Source organism: Bicyclus anynana, chromosome 17, assembly GCF_947172395.1.
Source record: "Bicyclus anynana chromosome 17, ilBicAnyn1.1, whole genome shotgun sequence".
Lineage (NCBI taxonomy): Eukaryota > Metazoa > Arthropoda > Insecta > Lepidoptera > Nymphalidae > Bicyclus > Bicyclus anynana.
In genome coordinates this window covers 14,114,468-14,129,276 of record NC_069099.1, presented here as the reverse complement: position 1 = coordinate 14,129,276, position 14,809 = coordinate 14,114,468, and the positions used below count along the sequence as shown (strand labels likewise).

The 14,809-nt window shown below is 35.7% G+C and overlaps 1 protein-coding gene across 1 annotated transcript in view; it reads left to right on the top strand.

Moving 5' to 3' along the window:
- Positions 1-971: 971 nt before the first annotated feature.
- LOC112048597 (steroid receptor seven-up, isoforms B/C) overlaps positions 972-14,809 on the top strand; it is a gene marked incomplete at its 5' end in the record, with an annotated part of 125,482 nt that continues 111,644 nt past the window's right edge. Inside the window, one exon of the mRNA XM_024086204.2 lies at positions 972-1,275. Within this exon, the coding sequence (XP_023941972.1) occupies positions 972-1,275 (304 nt within the window). The remainder of the gene's footprint in view (positions 1,276-14,809) is intronic.

Below are 14,809 nucleotides of genomic sequence, written 5' to 3'. Positions count from 1 at the left end.
TTGATGTAGCAATAGTCAATCTATTCTGAGAAGTCCGGTTCGCTTTGGAAATTCTCAAAAAACGACAGGCAAAAAGCTTTTGTGTTTAGAAGCGATAAGGACGGTTCGTTTTTATTCGTCCTTCACGTTCTTTTATTTTTATTTTTTTAGACACCAACTTGATGCCTGTCAACTATCTGTCAAATGCTTCTGTGTACGTCTGTACAATTATAAACATTGATTAAAAAATAAGATACTTACATATATCTTGTGGTTCTAACAAAAATACTTGTAATTAGCAATTTGTGTTAGGTCCATAGTAGTCGAGGTAACTAAGTGTCTACCTATATTTTTAGTCATCATAATTAAATGAAATATTGAACTACGTAGTAGATATTATTTCTGAAGTTTACTAGTAGGTAGTTGTTCATGTAGGTAGGTAACTACAATTAAAAAAATAAAGCATTAATTACCACCTACGTGTTCCTAATTAGTAAGTAAGTATTTAATACCTACTACCTACTTGTATTTAATTAGATATTTTTAAAACTTAGATAGAGTTACCTTAATTAAGAGTCATATTCAATTTGTAACGCAAAACCTAAAATAAAATTACTTTAAACAAGATAATTTAAAGTAAAGTAACTCTTACAAGTACAAAAATGTATCTGAATAGGTAAATCGAAACACTTTTATGGCAATTTTGTTTGATTAATAAATACGTATTTCACAATATAGCGTAACCGCTTACATACACACATTACCTCTAACGTAGTAAGTTAAACGTACGCAAAAAAACAGTACGAGAAAAAACCAAACGCGTTTTCTTACCGACGGTACGGCTGAAAGATTTTCCCCCCTCCGCTCGGGGGACTCGGTCGAGGTGGCGGGGCCTCGCTCCCTGCCCCCAGGCCACCGGGCCAATGGCGGCGCGGGCCTGGCCCGACCTAACTTCGACCTAAGCTCAGTCGCGACCGAACCGCGACCCTTGACACACGCGCGTACCGCGCAGTTATACCCCCGTGCTCGCGACCGGCATCATCACGCACGGAGCGCTAGTGTACGGCGGGGTCGGCGGCCCGGGGCTGTGTCCCCCGAGAGCCCCCGACCTGCCCCCACTGGAGCTGGGCTTCCGAGGCGCCTGGAGAGAAGACGACCTTTTACCCTCCACACCAGCCAGCCAGGCCGCGTCGACGCAAAGCGGCTCGTCCGCTACCGACAAGGGCCAGAATGTGGAGTGTGTTGTCTGTGGCGATAAGTCTTCAGGGAAGCACTATGGCCAGTTCACGTGTGAGGGTACGTAGGCAGTGAAAGTGTTTCTAGAATGTTCTAGTGTTGTGCGACGGCCGGGAGCGACTCACGGTGATTGTACATTTTCCGTTTTTTTTTTTTCATTCAAAGTTTATTGCACTTTGGTTTACAAATATAGGTCAAAATGTCACTAGGATCGTTTATTGACGTGCTTTCGATATCGTTGCTTTATTTGTATCTAGGAAAAACTTGGCTAAAGGGCGATTTTAGTTTTTCTTTCTTTTAAATACATAGAAATAAATGGATAAGCACCTACCGTAAAATGTTCTAACTCATAAACATGATTAATCAAAATAATCTAAAAATATCAAACCACGAAATAAATTATTTTGCGCGACGGATTGAAAATATAGTTGTAATTTTAGGTTAAACTTAATTTTTTTATAATTTTATAATTTTACAAATAGATTTTATAATTTTACAAATAAATTACCTGATATTAGGTAGGTATGTATGTAGGTAAATAAATAAAAATTAGTTTAAATCTCTTCCAAAGAGTCTTGTCTATCTAGAGATATTTTTTTTCTTTTATGTTATTGCCACATAAAAATATTTTTTTTATGTTTAATGCGACGGTTCACGGTTCGCAGGTTTGAAGAGGGAAATTTAAAAAAAATAATCCCTAATTATATTTTTTTAAATGAACTTTAAATGCACGAAATGAGCATAATAAATGTTTTGGACTCTACTTTTTTGTAATTCACAAATTGAACTAGGCAGTTAGGAAGGTAACTCTGTTTTTTTATATTGTTAAAAATAATATGATAGGTCCGTACCTACATACGTTATACATTTTATATGTCTTAAATGAGTAATTGTTCTTCTTACAACTTACAAGTAGTTTTATAAACTTAAATAAGTAGGTACCTAGTGATTCTTCCCTCTCTGATATTTGGTATTCGGTGGGTGTTATTATTAAAATAGAAAGTGAAAGTTAATTTTCAGCGCGTTTTAATTTTTACTGCAGTTTTATTCCATTTTGTGATATCCAACAGTTTTAAATAGTGAATTTTGGTTTTTTAATTAGGTGGTTTCATTCCTTTGTATTTTAAATATATATTTAACTGTTATAATGTTTTTACATAAATACTTAGCTTGTACCAATAATTAGGTTTTGGTACAATACCATTTTATTTCATTTTTAAGATTTTTAATTAGTTCATTAGGAACAATTACAATAATTGATTTAGTTTGCAATACCTAACTACTCTGCGACCCAAAGTTACATGAACTTTAGATGTTAACTCTACTATTTTCAATTGAAAATTAATTCTTTAAATTTACAACGATTTTAGCTAAATTAAAAAAAAAAACAATAAATTTAAGCATAATCTGTGCCATAAATTCAAACGCAATTTCCCTAAAACAATAACAAGATAACAAGCAATCTCGCCCCCTCAAACCTTAACCTCAAAAATATCAATTAACCACGTCTAATCAGAATGCAATAAGACAAAGTTTTCATAAACTGCCTGCTCCCAAAGATAAGGGGGACGTTTCACTTTTATGCAAATTAGGCGAACGCAGAAATTGTTACTTTCTTACTTAGGGTCTTTGCTTTTGCGATGTTCAACTTATTTTTTTAATTTTATTCTTAGTGTTTCCTCATTATTAAAATAAAGTAAATAAATACGTACAAGTATAACACTAATTAATGAAAGCACAAAATAAATATATATCTAATACTAATAGTATAGGATACGTACCTACCTCTTGTCTACCTACTCGCCAATGAAATAAAAACATGTAGAGTTTTATAAATTTTTTCAAGTAGGCCTACCCTATTACCTACCCTTAAAAAATCTCTTTTTTTTATTATTCTTTACTTTATATTATTTATATTATACTTTACTTTTTTTTTTTATTATTTGGGTAACACCAATGCGTCGGGTAAACAGGCATATAGCACACTTTATAACAATAACATAACAAATCCCGACAAATGCGAATCGGACTCATTACTGAGGGTTCGGTACAAATAATTTTTCGTCATAAAATGAAAAAAAAATGTAGGCATAAAAATAATGAAAAATATGTTTAAATAAGTATCAGTGAAGCCTTTTCATAATAGTTTGATACCACACTTGACATAACCCTGTCCCTGTTTTTTTTATTTATTTAATTACAATTATACCTAATAGTTTGAGATTTTTCCCTATTAGGCATTTATAGGAGCCCAATTTCATAGTTCTAGGTAAAACCGGAAGAAAATACCTTATGAGTTTTGATTCGCTTGAGAGTGTCGAAATATACGTTTTTGTGGCATACACGGCCGTATCTTTTTTAACGCTATCTTAGAAGTTTAATTTTTTCACAGCTTCTAGAGACTGTACCCGATATTACCTACAGCCCTACTCGATGTGTTCTGTTTACCAACAAACAAATTAAAAATGAGGGTATAAATCGCTTGTCATTTCACACCTAATAATAATTATAATTAACTTGTTCTTAAATTAACGAAAATAAATTTGATTATTAAGCTTGGAACAATTAGAAATAATTATTAGGTATATTTAGAACCAGATGACGCTGCGCGGTTTCACCCGCTTGGTTCCCGTTCCCGTAGGAATACGGGGATAATATATATATAGCCTTCCTCGATAAATAGCCTATATAACACTGAAAGAATTTTTGAGATAGTTACGGTACCCTAAAAATGAAATGAAGAAAAAATAAGTCTTATTTGTACTGCTTCTGCATTCAGTAGAGTTATCGCTGTCACATCGTTCAATTCCATGGCATTTTAACTTTGGCATCATAAAGACATAAAGAGCCGTGATATAGTGAATATGATCTGCATCCGATTTTGACGGGTGTGGGTTTGAATCCGGTCCGGGGCATGCACCTCCAACTTTTCAGTTGTGTGCATTTTAAGATATTAATTATTATGTATCTCAAACGGCGAAGGAAAAACATCGTGCATACTAAAGAATTTTCTAAATTCTCTGCGTGTTTGAAGTCTGACAATCCGCATTGGGCCAGCGTAATGGACTATTGGCCTAACCCCTTTTCATTCTGAGAGGATGCTCAAACTCAGCAGTGAGCCAAATATGGGTTGATAATGAAAGACAAAGTTCAAATCGAATAAGACGTGTTAAACGCGATAAGCTTTACGACATAGTGTAAAATAGTGGAATTCCCTGATTTCTATAAATCCTTTAAAGATTTAATTTATGTACTAAGCCAGTGGGACGGTCAAACGTTAGTTTATCTCGGTTCTATAGAAAATTATAGGCAACCGACAGAAACCGTAGTTAGCGCATACCTATACCAAATCGTATCAAGAAAATCCACGCCCGTTATAATAGTAATTACTTCAAAGCTTACGTCCATTGAATAGTGAATGGTCTATTAACTTCTAGAATGTTATTAGAGCTTATTAGACACACTGCCTTGTTGTCCAGTGGTTAAAGTATGCGGCTTCGGATCATGACGTCCCGGGTTAGTGGTGTGAAATAATTTTGATTGATGTTGTTTTGTTTTTCACTTACTTACGGGTGAGGTCGAAGTCTAGGACTAACTTCTAAAGATTAAATATAACCCATGCTACAGTTTGTAGAGTGATCAATCGAATAGTTTAATTAAATCGTCTATCTTTACTTACTGTTTTTTTTTTTTTAATAATTTTATTGAAATAGCGATTAGATAAAACTGCGCAGTTAAAGTAAAAGGCCTCCGTGGCGCAGTGGTATGCGCGGTGTATTTACAAAACGGAGGTCCTGGGTTCGATCCCCGGCTGGGGCGATTGAGAATTTCTGAATTGGTCCAGGTCTGGCTGGTCGGAGGCTTCGGTCGTGGCTAGTTACCACCTTACCGACAAAGCGATTATGCGTTCCGGTACGATGTCGTGTAGAAACCGAAAAGAGTGTCGATTTTCATCCTCCTCCTAACAAGTTAGCCCGCTTCTATATAAGACTGCATCATCACTTACCATCAGGTGAGACTGTAGTCAAGGGCTAACTTGTATAGAATAAAAAAAAGACAAAAAATTTACATAATTCTGTGAGATAGAAATATGTCATAGAAATCTACGGACATATAGCTTACCGCGTTTCTACCTGATATTATAGAGCTTTATTCTTTATTTGTTCTGTGTAGAAATTCTTTGTTCTGTGTAGAAATTCCTTTCCAAAATCATAGCATGTGCAATATGTACCCATCTTAAGTACCACATCACCAACAGATGATTCATACTGAATTCACTTTCTTATAACGGACAGACAGCTTGCTGGCACGCGATTACAAGCACTTCTGCAGGGGATTGGCGTTCCCAGCTATTCAGCTGTTATCTGTGAGGCTATCTGAGTAATTGCTGTTAGCTTGCACTAGGTTATTAGCTGTCGATGTCATCTTGCCTGAACATATCTGGCGCACTTGGATGGAACACGTTCACAGTCCAGTGAGCCCGATTTGGGCTCATGTCAGTTTCTCATCACAAATCCGTGAGCCCAATGTGGGCTCATGCTAGTTTCTCCTTACAAGTCCGTGAGCCCAATGTGGGCTCATAACAGTTTCTCCTTACAAGTCCGTGAGCCCAATGTGGGCTCATAACAGTTTCTCCTTACAAGTCCGTGAGCCCAATGTAGGCTCGTAGTACTTGGGGATTTTCTTCTATAAAACTAATGAAACTTGTGGGGTAGGCAAGTATCCAATAAGGGTAAGATGACTTTGTATAGGGGCTAAGTTGTTGGGCTAAGATATATTTCGCTGTTATATTTTTTCGCAAACTACTATAGTCAGTGGCGTGCACAATTTTTTTAAACTAGGGTAGGCACAAATTTTACTAAATGGAAAATTCCTTGTCCAATAATAGTAGGTATGTAACAAATGCTCTGGGTAGGCAATTAGGCAGTGTATTTTTGCATCTATGAAGTGCTCGTTAAAAGCCTCGGTGGGCAAGTCAACTCGCACTTGTCCGTTTTTTGTTCCTGTCCCGGCTTAGTACCTACAGTCTTCATTCAGAAAATTACAAAGGCCAAGTTACCATCACAACAAAAAGCCGTTATAAAATAAAAAAAAACAATCCAAAAGCCTATTACCAGTTTTAAAATAAAATTAACTTTCTACATTGCATTGTAGACTAATAAATTAGTTGAAACATATAGTTATAGGGTCAGTTGAAGAGTATATCTAACACAACATACAAGTATATTATCTCGAGTGACGCCGTCTATTCTTCCTCATTAATTTGCTCGGAATTCATTAATGAAACTGGCTCTATACTGATAAAGGCGGCAATGGACTGAATGTTTTATAACGCTGCGTTTTTTTAAACTATTGCCGCAACAATAACAATCATTAAACAAACTGTACAGTTAAAACTGATTGACATATTCTAACATATTTCGTCTTTGGGAAGTTATTACCGAATGTAATATCGATCAAATCAAATCAATCAAGTCTTTATTTTGCCAGAATATGATACCTTCATGTAGATATATTTCATAAATAGGTCTTATAAATTGTATTTAACACATATCCTGATAAATTATAACATACATAATTAAATATATTTTAAAATAAGCAACTGGATTCTATCGGTAAAATCTACTTATATTTTGTAGAAAATACTATTACTAAAATCCTTGGCAGGATTGACTTTTTAAAACTGCATAGAAATCTACTTGAAATAAATGTATTTGATTTGATTGTTAGTTTTGTCGAGGGCAGAACTGAGCATACTGTCCGATGCAGGATACGGAGTTGACTCTAGTCTAGGCGAGTACAAACATACATTTCGATATCTATCATAGCGTCCGCAGTCCAAACGCAGCGTTTATTCATTTCCGTGTGAAACAGCATTACGCTGGCGGCACACAAGCCGCCATCAATCGCCGGCCAAAATAACAATTTCATTGTATATTTAAACAAATTTCTTTTATCGCTCCACCGTGGCGCCGGGTGGGTCGCGACCTCACTATCATCATTAGAATTAAACACATCGATACTACACGTGATATGTGCTTTTTAATTCGCTCTCTGTAATACTTAGCTTTTAATGCGATATCTTAGGGGCTTTATGCACTAATGGATGAATCGGATATCTCCAAACAGTTTTGGTATTAAGAAATCCAACAATTGTATTTGACAGGTTCAAGATTTTGATTTAGGGATTTCGTTTTAATAAAGTAGACCCAATTTGTATTCGGTCTACCAACTTTAAGGATTTCTGTAGGTACTTAACTGATAGCGATACATTTCTACTTAAAATGTTGGCGCATAGGGTAATTAGGAGCCGTGATTGCCCAGTGGATAGCCTTTGCCTTTGATTCGGAGAGCGTAGGTTCGAAATTAGTCCGGGGCATTCACCTCCAACTTTATAGTGCATTTTAAAAAGTTAAATATCACGTGCCTCAAACGTTGAAGGAAAAACATCGTGAAGAAACCTGCATACCGAAGAAAATTCTTAGTTCTCTACACGTGTGTGAAGTCTGCCAATCCGCACTGGGAAAGCGTGGTAGACAGTGGACTATTAGCCTAATCCCTCTCATTCTGAGAGGAGATTCGTGCTCAACATTGAGCCTTATATGATTGTTCATGATTATGACAGGGTAATCAAACGGAATAATTACAAGAATTGTAAACCAACTTAAATAATTAACATTGATCAGCCCGGCTCGCATAACAGGAGTAAATTCGCCTATTTTTTTTTAATATTTAAAAACGGTCTAATTTATTTAAGTAGGTAGAAACCTAATGATATTAGGTAGATTTAAAATTGTTTTATTCTTAAACAATTTTGTATAACACCAATGTGGCGCCTAGTGGGTCTTGACCCCACAATCATCTTTAGAATTAAACATATTGATACTTTAATAATTAAACTGAATATTAAGCTTTTAATTCTGTATTTTAATCGCTTTTGAAGCTCTAGAAGATTCTAAAATTACATATAATTTGTAATTTAAATATTTTATTTTGTAATTCGTTTGTATTGTGGCGCAGTGTTATGCGTGGTGGATGTACAAGATGAATGTCTTGGGTTCGATCCCTGGCTGTGCCGATTGAGGTTTTCTTAATTGGTCCAGGTCTGGCTAGCTACCACCCTACCAGCAAAGTCGTACTGCTAAACGAGGTAGATAGCTACGATGTCATGTAGAAAACGAAAGGCGTGTGGATTTACACCCTCCTCCCAACAAGTTAGCTTCCATCTTAGATTGCATCATCACTTACCTTCAGGTGAGTGTCCAAGGGCTTATTAAATTTAAAATACCTACGGGACTTGAACCTAGTACCTCATTCACTGACTACACACCTGGACAAATGGGGGATCTTACCATCGATTAGCGGCAATGAAAAGGATCTCGCGTTTGCAAGTTAGAAGATTAGAATTTACAACGAAATAAATCGATAAAGCTGGGCCCTTAAAATGTTCTTGTTAATACCAATTACCATAATACGAGTGTACCGATAAACTGCATTAGTGTCGTGCCCATAAACTGTTATTTTGATGTCGACAAATACACTTTATTAACGGACCTCCTGCCGGTAGTGTCGGACTATCGACTAAATATCGCACGATAAAAGTTGACTGTAGTTTACTCCTTACAGATTGTCTTAGGGCATTATCATACTAACGATTTGCGCGCTAGTTTAAAGATAGGCGAAAACGCCGCGAGTGTGGAGTCAATAGGTACGCCGCTGTTAATACTAAAAAAAAAACATAATACTGGCATAAATAATTAGTATATGAGGTTCAAATCAGATTATGTTTGCAATGATGACTTTGTTTACACATAAATTTTATTTTTCTAAAGCGCAGAACCGTCATTAATTCAATACAGAGCAATTTAAGGTACTTACTCGTTATAACGTCAGATATCTGCTAATAAAAGTCAAATAAACAGTCCTTGTACACATTTAAAAATCTATCAATCTATCTTCGAACTTGTCGGAGACATGGAACGCCAAATTGCCAACTACCAAACTCCGGGACACCAAACTACTATTAAAAATTTCTTATTTGCTGTTTTAGCGAAACAATTAATGTATATTGTAAGCAACATTTTATCGTGCGACGTAATACATTTAATCGCTAGTGTGTTCCCAGCAAAACGTTTACAGTCGTAATACCGAGGCTCGTAACGAAGCGCTGCTTTTGACTTCGATGCTCGCGTTCCTGCGACAATACGGTTCGCTGTTGACACCTGTCTAGTGATGTGTCTTGAGCGACATATCGACATCGATATTCAAATGCAAAAATACGTGAACCTGACAAATGTGAAACATCTAAATTATTTTGTACGAGTACTTACAGTTTGTCTTTTTAGAAGAGTTGACAAAGTAACAAGTCTTGTAAAAAATAATGCAGCAACTTACTTGCTGCATTAGACGTGTCATTAAGACTAAATTTGACTCGCAATGATACTTTGAAATTGAACGATAACAAAATTAATTGATTAAATAAGTCATTTACAGTTGTTAGTCGCGGTTAAGTATATTTTATTGTTAACTTAAACGGAGCAAAAAATATAAATGGTTCCAAATGTTCTGAATCTAAGAAAAAGTCAGCGAAGTACAACGAACTCAGCCAAGTTTTATTAACTTTATTTTTATCATTTATATGATGTATTAGTAGACTTTACAAACGTGTTTTGTACAAAAAAAAGATTTCTAATATACTTAAAGTTTGTTAAACTTTGAATGTATAATAATACAAAGTAGAAATGCTCAGTCAATATATAATATCCATTCTAAGCCGACTGGTTTATATTCATTAAGTTAACGTAACTCAATATTATTATACGACCAAATTATAATGAATACTAATACGTGTTTTATAATGATTCCCATTATGATGAATGGACGCGTGAATGGGAAAGAAATTCACAATAACCGTGCCCGTCCGGAAGCGGTATTAAAATAATCAATCAGCATAAACAAGTTTCCGAAGATTAGAAAATACAAATTCTATTAAAATAACGAATATAAACCTACAAATTAAACTAAGTAGGCACGGAAAATTATCGCCACGGCGCCTCACTATCGCAGTAACCGGTCGGTTTATGGTATGTTTTGTACCGCGATACCGTACCAGTTAACCCTATCTTTACGACCGCCTCTAAACATAAGTGTCTCTCGAAACTTATTTATTTTTATCTCATTCCACTTTTTAAATTGAATCCACGTTCGGCGCGTGTGTGGCTCTCACCCCGACACTAAAACTGTCAATAAACTCCTCAAATCGAATGAATCATCGACCTTTTAATGAAAGTCCAACTCTTTAACGTTGAATTTATGGCACAACACTACACAATAAGGTAAACATCGGTGCGCGCGACATTTACGTTCATTTCTTAAATTTAGTGGACGCCATTTTGTGCACTATGTAATCGTCACGTCGTTATGTTAAACTGATATATTAAATTGTATAACAGCACCGGATTTTTATGGTACCTAAGTACTTATGAGCCGTGATAGCCCAGTGGATATGACCTCTACCTCCGATTATGGAGGGTTTGGGTTTAAATCCAGTCCTGGGACCTCCAACTTTTCAGTTGTGTGCATTTTAAGACATTAAATATCACATGTCCCAAACGATGGAGGAAAACATCGTGAGGAAACCTGCATACCAGAGAATTTTCTTGATTCTCTGCGTGTGTGAAGTCTGCCAATCCGCTTGGGCCAGCGTGGTGGACTATTGGCCTAACCCCTCTCATTCGGAGAGGAGTCTCGAGCTCAGCAGTGAGCCGAATATGGGTTGATAATGATGATGATGAAGTACGTTGAATTTTTTTGAATAAAGATTATTAAGTCAAGTCTTTTTGAACATGATCCCTTAACCTGGTATACTTGTGGGTCCCTACAACAGTAGTCAAATGGGCGGGGATCGAATCCAAGACCTCTAAAAGTATATTCCAGCTAGATTACAGGGGAAGGTTACGTAAGAAACGCAGTGTAGACGGCCGCAAAGCCTTGACGGTGTTACGTCAGAGCAAGAACGTTTTATTAGGTCTTAGATCATACGTCACATACTATACCTTTAGTACATCTTGTCAAAACTTTGAAATTCGGTATATTAGATATCTTCTGATTTTTAACAGCAGAAGCATGTATCAAGGGTCTAACCTTCCAAGTATAAAGGGTATTTTTTTTTTTAATATTTTTCTCGGTATAATAAAGTAAATCATTTCTCCAGTCAGTCAATTAGCTTCGCGGCAACCATTCGAAAACTATGTTTAAAATCAAACTTATTAAATCCCCCGAACAAGTTCATGAAAAGGCGTACTATTCTTAAATATATTGAAAAAAAAATCATTTTATTTCAGGCCAGAGACCCATATACAAAATATACATTGAGTAATGTACTACAGAAAAGCAAACCAAAATTAAACCAAGAGTCAGTATTAAAATAAGAATTTAAAATCAGAAAAACACAGAAACAAATATTAAAAAATAAGAATCCAAAATGAAAAAAATCCATAATAAAAACTAAGAAATAGAAAATAAGAATCCAAAATAAAAAATAAGAATCCAAAATATCATTACCTATACCTACTATTTTCAACTATAATTTTTAGCTCTATACTACATTATTTTATGTTCGGAACCTGGTGCATGTGAAGCCAGGTTTTAAAGAATATGTTGTCGGGGGATATTTAAGCGACGACTTTAATAAGTTTGTTGAACGCTCTCTGTGTGCGCGAGCCTTTATGTGTAGGAATAGGTATAAAATTGTAAGGATGAATATTACCCATCCTACAAAACAGATTAGTGGTGCGCCCAATGATAACTTCCCTCAATCATTTCATTAGCGCGGGCAAAAGAAAGATTAATGACAAATTACAGTAACGATCGGATCCGTTAATGAGCCGGGTCCTGTCGGGCTTGGTCCTGGCTTAAAGCCTTCTTCACACTGACGCTATTCCGATTTCATCTCAAAGTTTTATGCATACTGCTACACTGATGCTTCCCGATTTAGTTTTAAAGTTTGATCACACTTATGACTTTGCAAGTTCATCTGAAAAATTCTTTCATACTAATAATTTCCCGATTTCTTCTGAAAGCTTCGTTCAAACTGATGCTTTTGCAGTTTCGTTTGAAGCTTGCAAATATAGGTACTGAAGTTTTCCGATTTCGTCTGAAAGCTTCGTTCATTCTGATTCACTTTCGATTTCGTATGAAAGCTTCGTTCACACTTATGCTTTTCCTATTTCGTCTGAAAGCTTTATTCATTCTGATTCTCTTTCGATTTCGTATAAAAGCTTCGTTCACACTTATGCTTTTCCTATTTCGTCTGAAAGCTTTATTCATTCTGATACTCTTTCGATTTCGTATTAAAGCTTAGTTCACACTTATGCTTTTCCTATTTCGTCTGAAAGCTTTATTCATTCTGATTCTCTTTCGATTTCGTATTAAAGCTTAGTTCACACTTATGCTTTTCCTTTTTCGTCTGAAGACTTCGTATACACTGATGCTTTTCCGATTTGGTCTGAAAGCTATGTTCATTCTAATTTCTGATGATTTCTGATTTTGTCTAAAAGCTTCGTTCATGCTTACCTGCATTTTACGATTTCATTTGCGTTTACAATTTCGTCTAAAAGTCTCCTTCACATTGATGCTTTTCCGATTTCGTCTGAAAGCTTCATTCATACATAGCATTCTGACTTTGAAATCTTTGTTCATACTGACGTTTTTCCGATTTCGTATGAAATTTTCGTTTATTCTGATGTTTCTCCGATTTCGTCTGAAAGCTTCGTTCTTACTCATACTTCTACGATATCATCTGAGAACCACAGCGATCTACCTTCCTTGAAAAAGATCAAACCAGGCTAAGAAGATTATTTCTAGTATAACAAGTATCAGATTCATAAGTTTTAAGCTCACGGTCTGCAGTAAAGTTTGTTCACCGTTAGCTGGAGACGATAAGCCGGCGCAGGCAATAGGCATGCTGTGTCGCTATGAACGCGATGATCTTACCGAATCTTATTGTAAAACATGCTAGCGTACTTTTAAACAATATAAGGATTTTCTGAATATGTGTTTCAACATTTTAGAGCCTCAATAGCTTAACGCTTAAGCGGTCAGTTTCATAACTAAGGGGTGGTGGTTCGTAGTGCAATTTTCCGAGAAAAATAACGAATTTAAGCGACAACATCACCCAGATTAGATTGAATATTGGTAGTTTTCATGCCAACACCGGATTAGCCTGAGATGTTTTTTCTAAATTATGCTGTAATGCGAAAAACTTAGATTCGTTTGTTTTGCTGATAATAGTAAAGTAAATTTAGTATTCCCATTAATTTTTTTTTTATTGACATGAAAACGATGTTTGCTGATTGGCACAGGGATGGACTTTCATATAAGTAACGTAGTGGTAAATCATTTTGTAACTGAGTTCGTTTGGAAAAGCCTAGTAATGCTTTATTCAGTATTTTTTTGATGTTTGGAAGTCCCTACAAAAGGCCTATGTCCTGCAGTGGACGACCATCGGCTGATATGATGATGATGACCTAATACTGACGTAATCTATATCTATAATCTATAATAATATATAAAGCTAAAGAGTTTGTTTGTTTGTTTGATTGAACGCGCTAATCTCAGATCACTGGTCCGATTTGAAAAATTCTTTCAGTGTTAGATAGCCCCATTAATCGAGGAAGGCTATAGGCTATATTACCTATTTCCGTTTTCCTACGGGAACCGGAACCACGCGGGTAAAACCGCATGGCGTCAACTAGTAGTATATATTCAGTATGCAATGAAAGTTCACAATATCGTTAAAATGGCGGTTTTGAGAAAATACATATTTTCACATCTTTATTTTCATGTTTCACTTAGCCAATAGTTATTCTTTTATTTGATTCGGAATCAAATAAAAAATCATAAAATCAGATCCAGCTATTCTTTATTTTGCTTTTAATTTAGATTATTAAGCATTAAATTAATAAATGTAATACATTGTCCGGTGTCTAAATAAGGCCCGGCCGCCAGTGGAATGCTTGCCGCAGTATCGCAAGGTACGCCCAATTACCACTATCGCTGGGAATATCGGCGCTTGCAAATTGTGCGAGATAGCTTGCGAGAAACACAACAATAGTACGGGACGATTATAACGCGGACACGTAAAAATGCTGTGCTTTTTATATACTGAACGCGAGATTATACTATAATGCGGAAGAAAGCATACGATTATATCATTTAGCCGGTTGTTTTTTATTTGAGACAGTACCTACTAATAATAGGAACTTATATTTTCTACGTTTTTTATATGTGACGTAGTGACATGGTGGCCAGGGGCAATTGCCGTAGGTGACTTACGGAAGGGAGCGGCGCCAGGATTTTTGTCTATTGAAATTTTTTTAGCTAATAATAATTGTACTATTTATGAATAATTATTGAAAATAATAAAAAATCCAATGGAGACTGTTGGTCTCTTGTGCTTGCTTCATTTAGGCAAAATCTAGCTTTAGTTATTTTATTTGTTTGGTTGAACGCGCTAAATCTCAGGAACTACTGGTCCGATTTGAAAAATTCTTTCAGTGTTAGATAGCCCATTTATCGAGGAAGGCTATAGGCT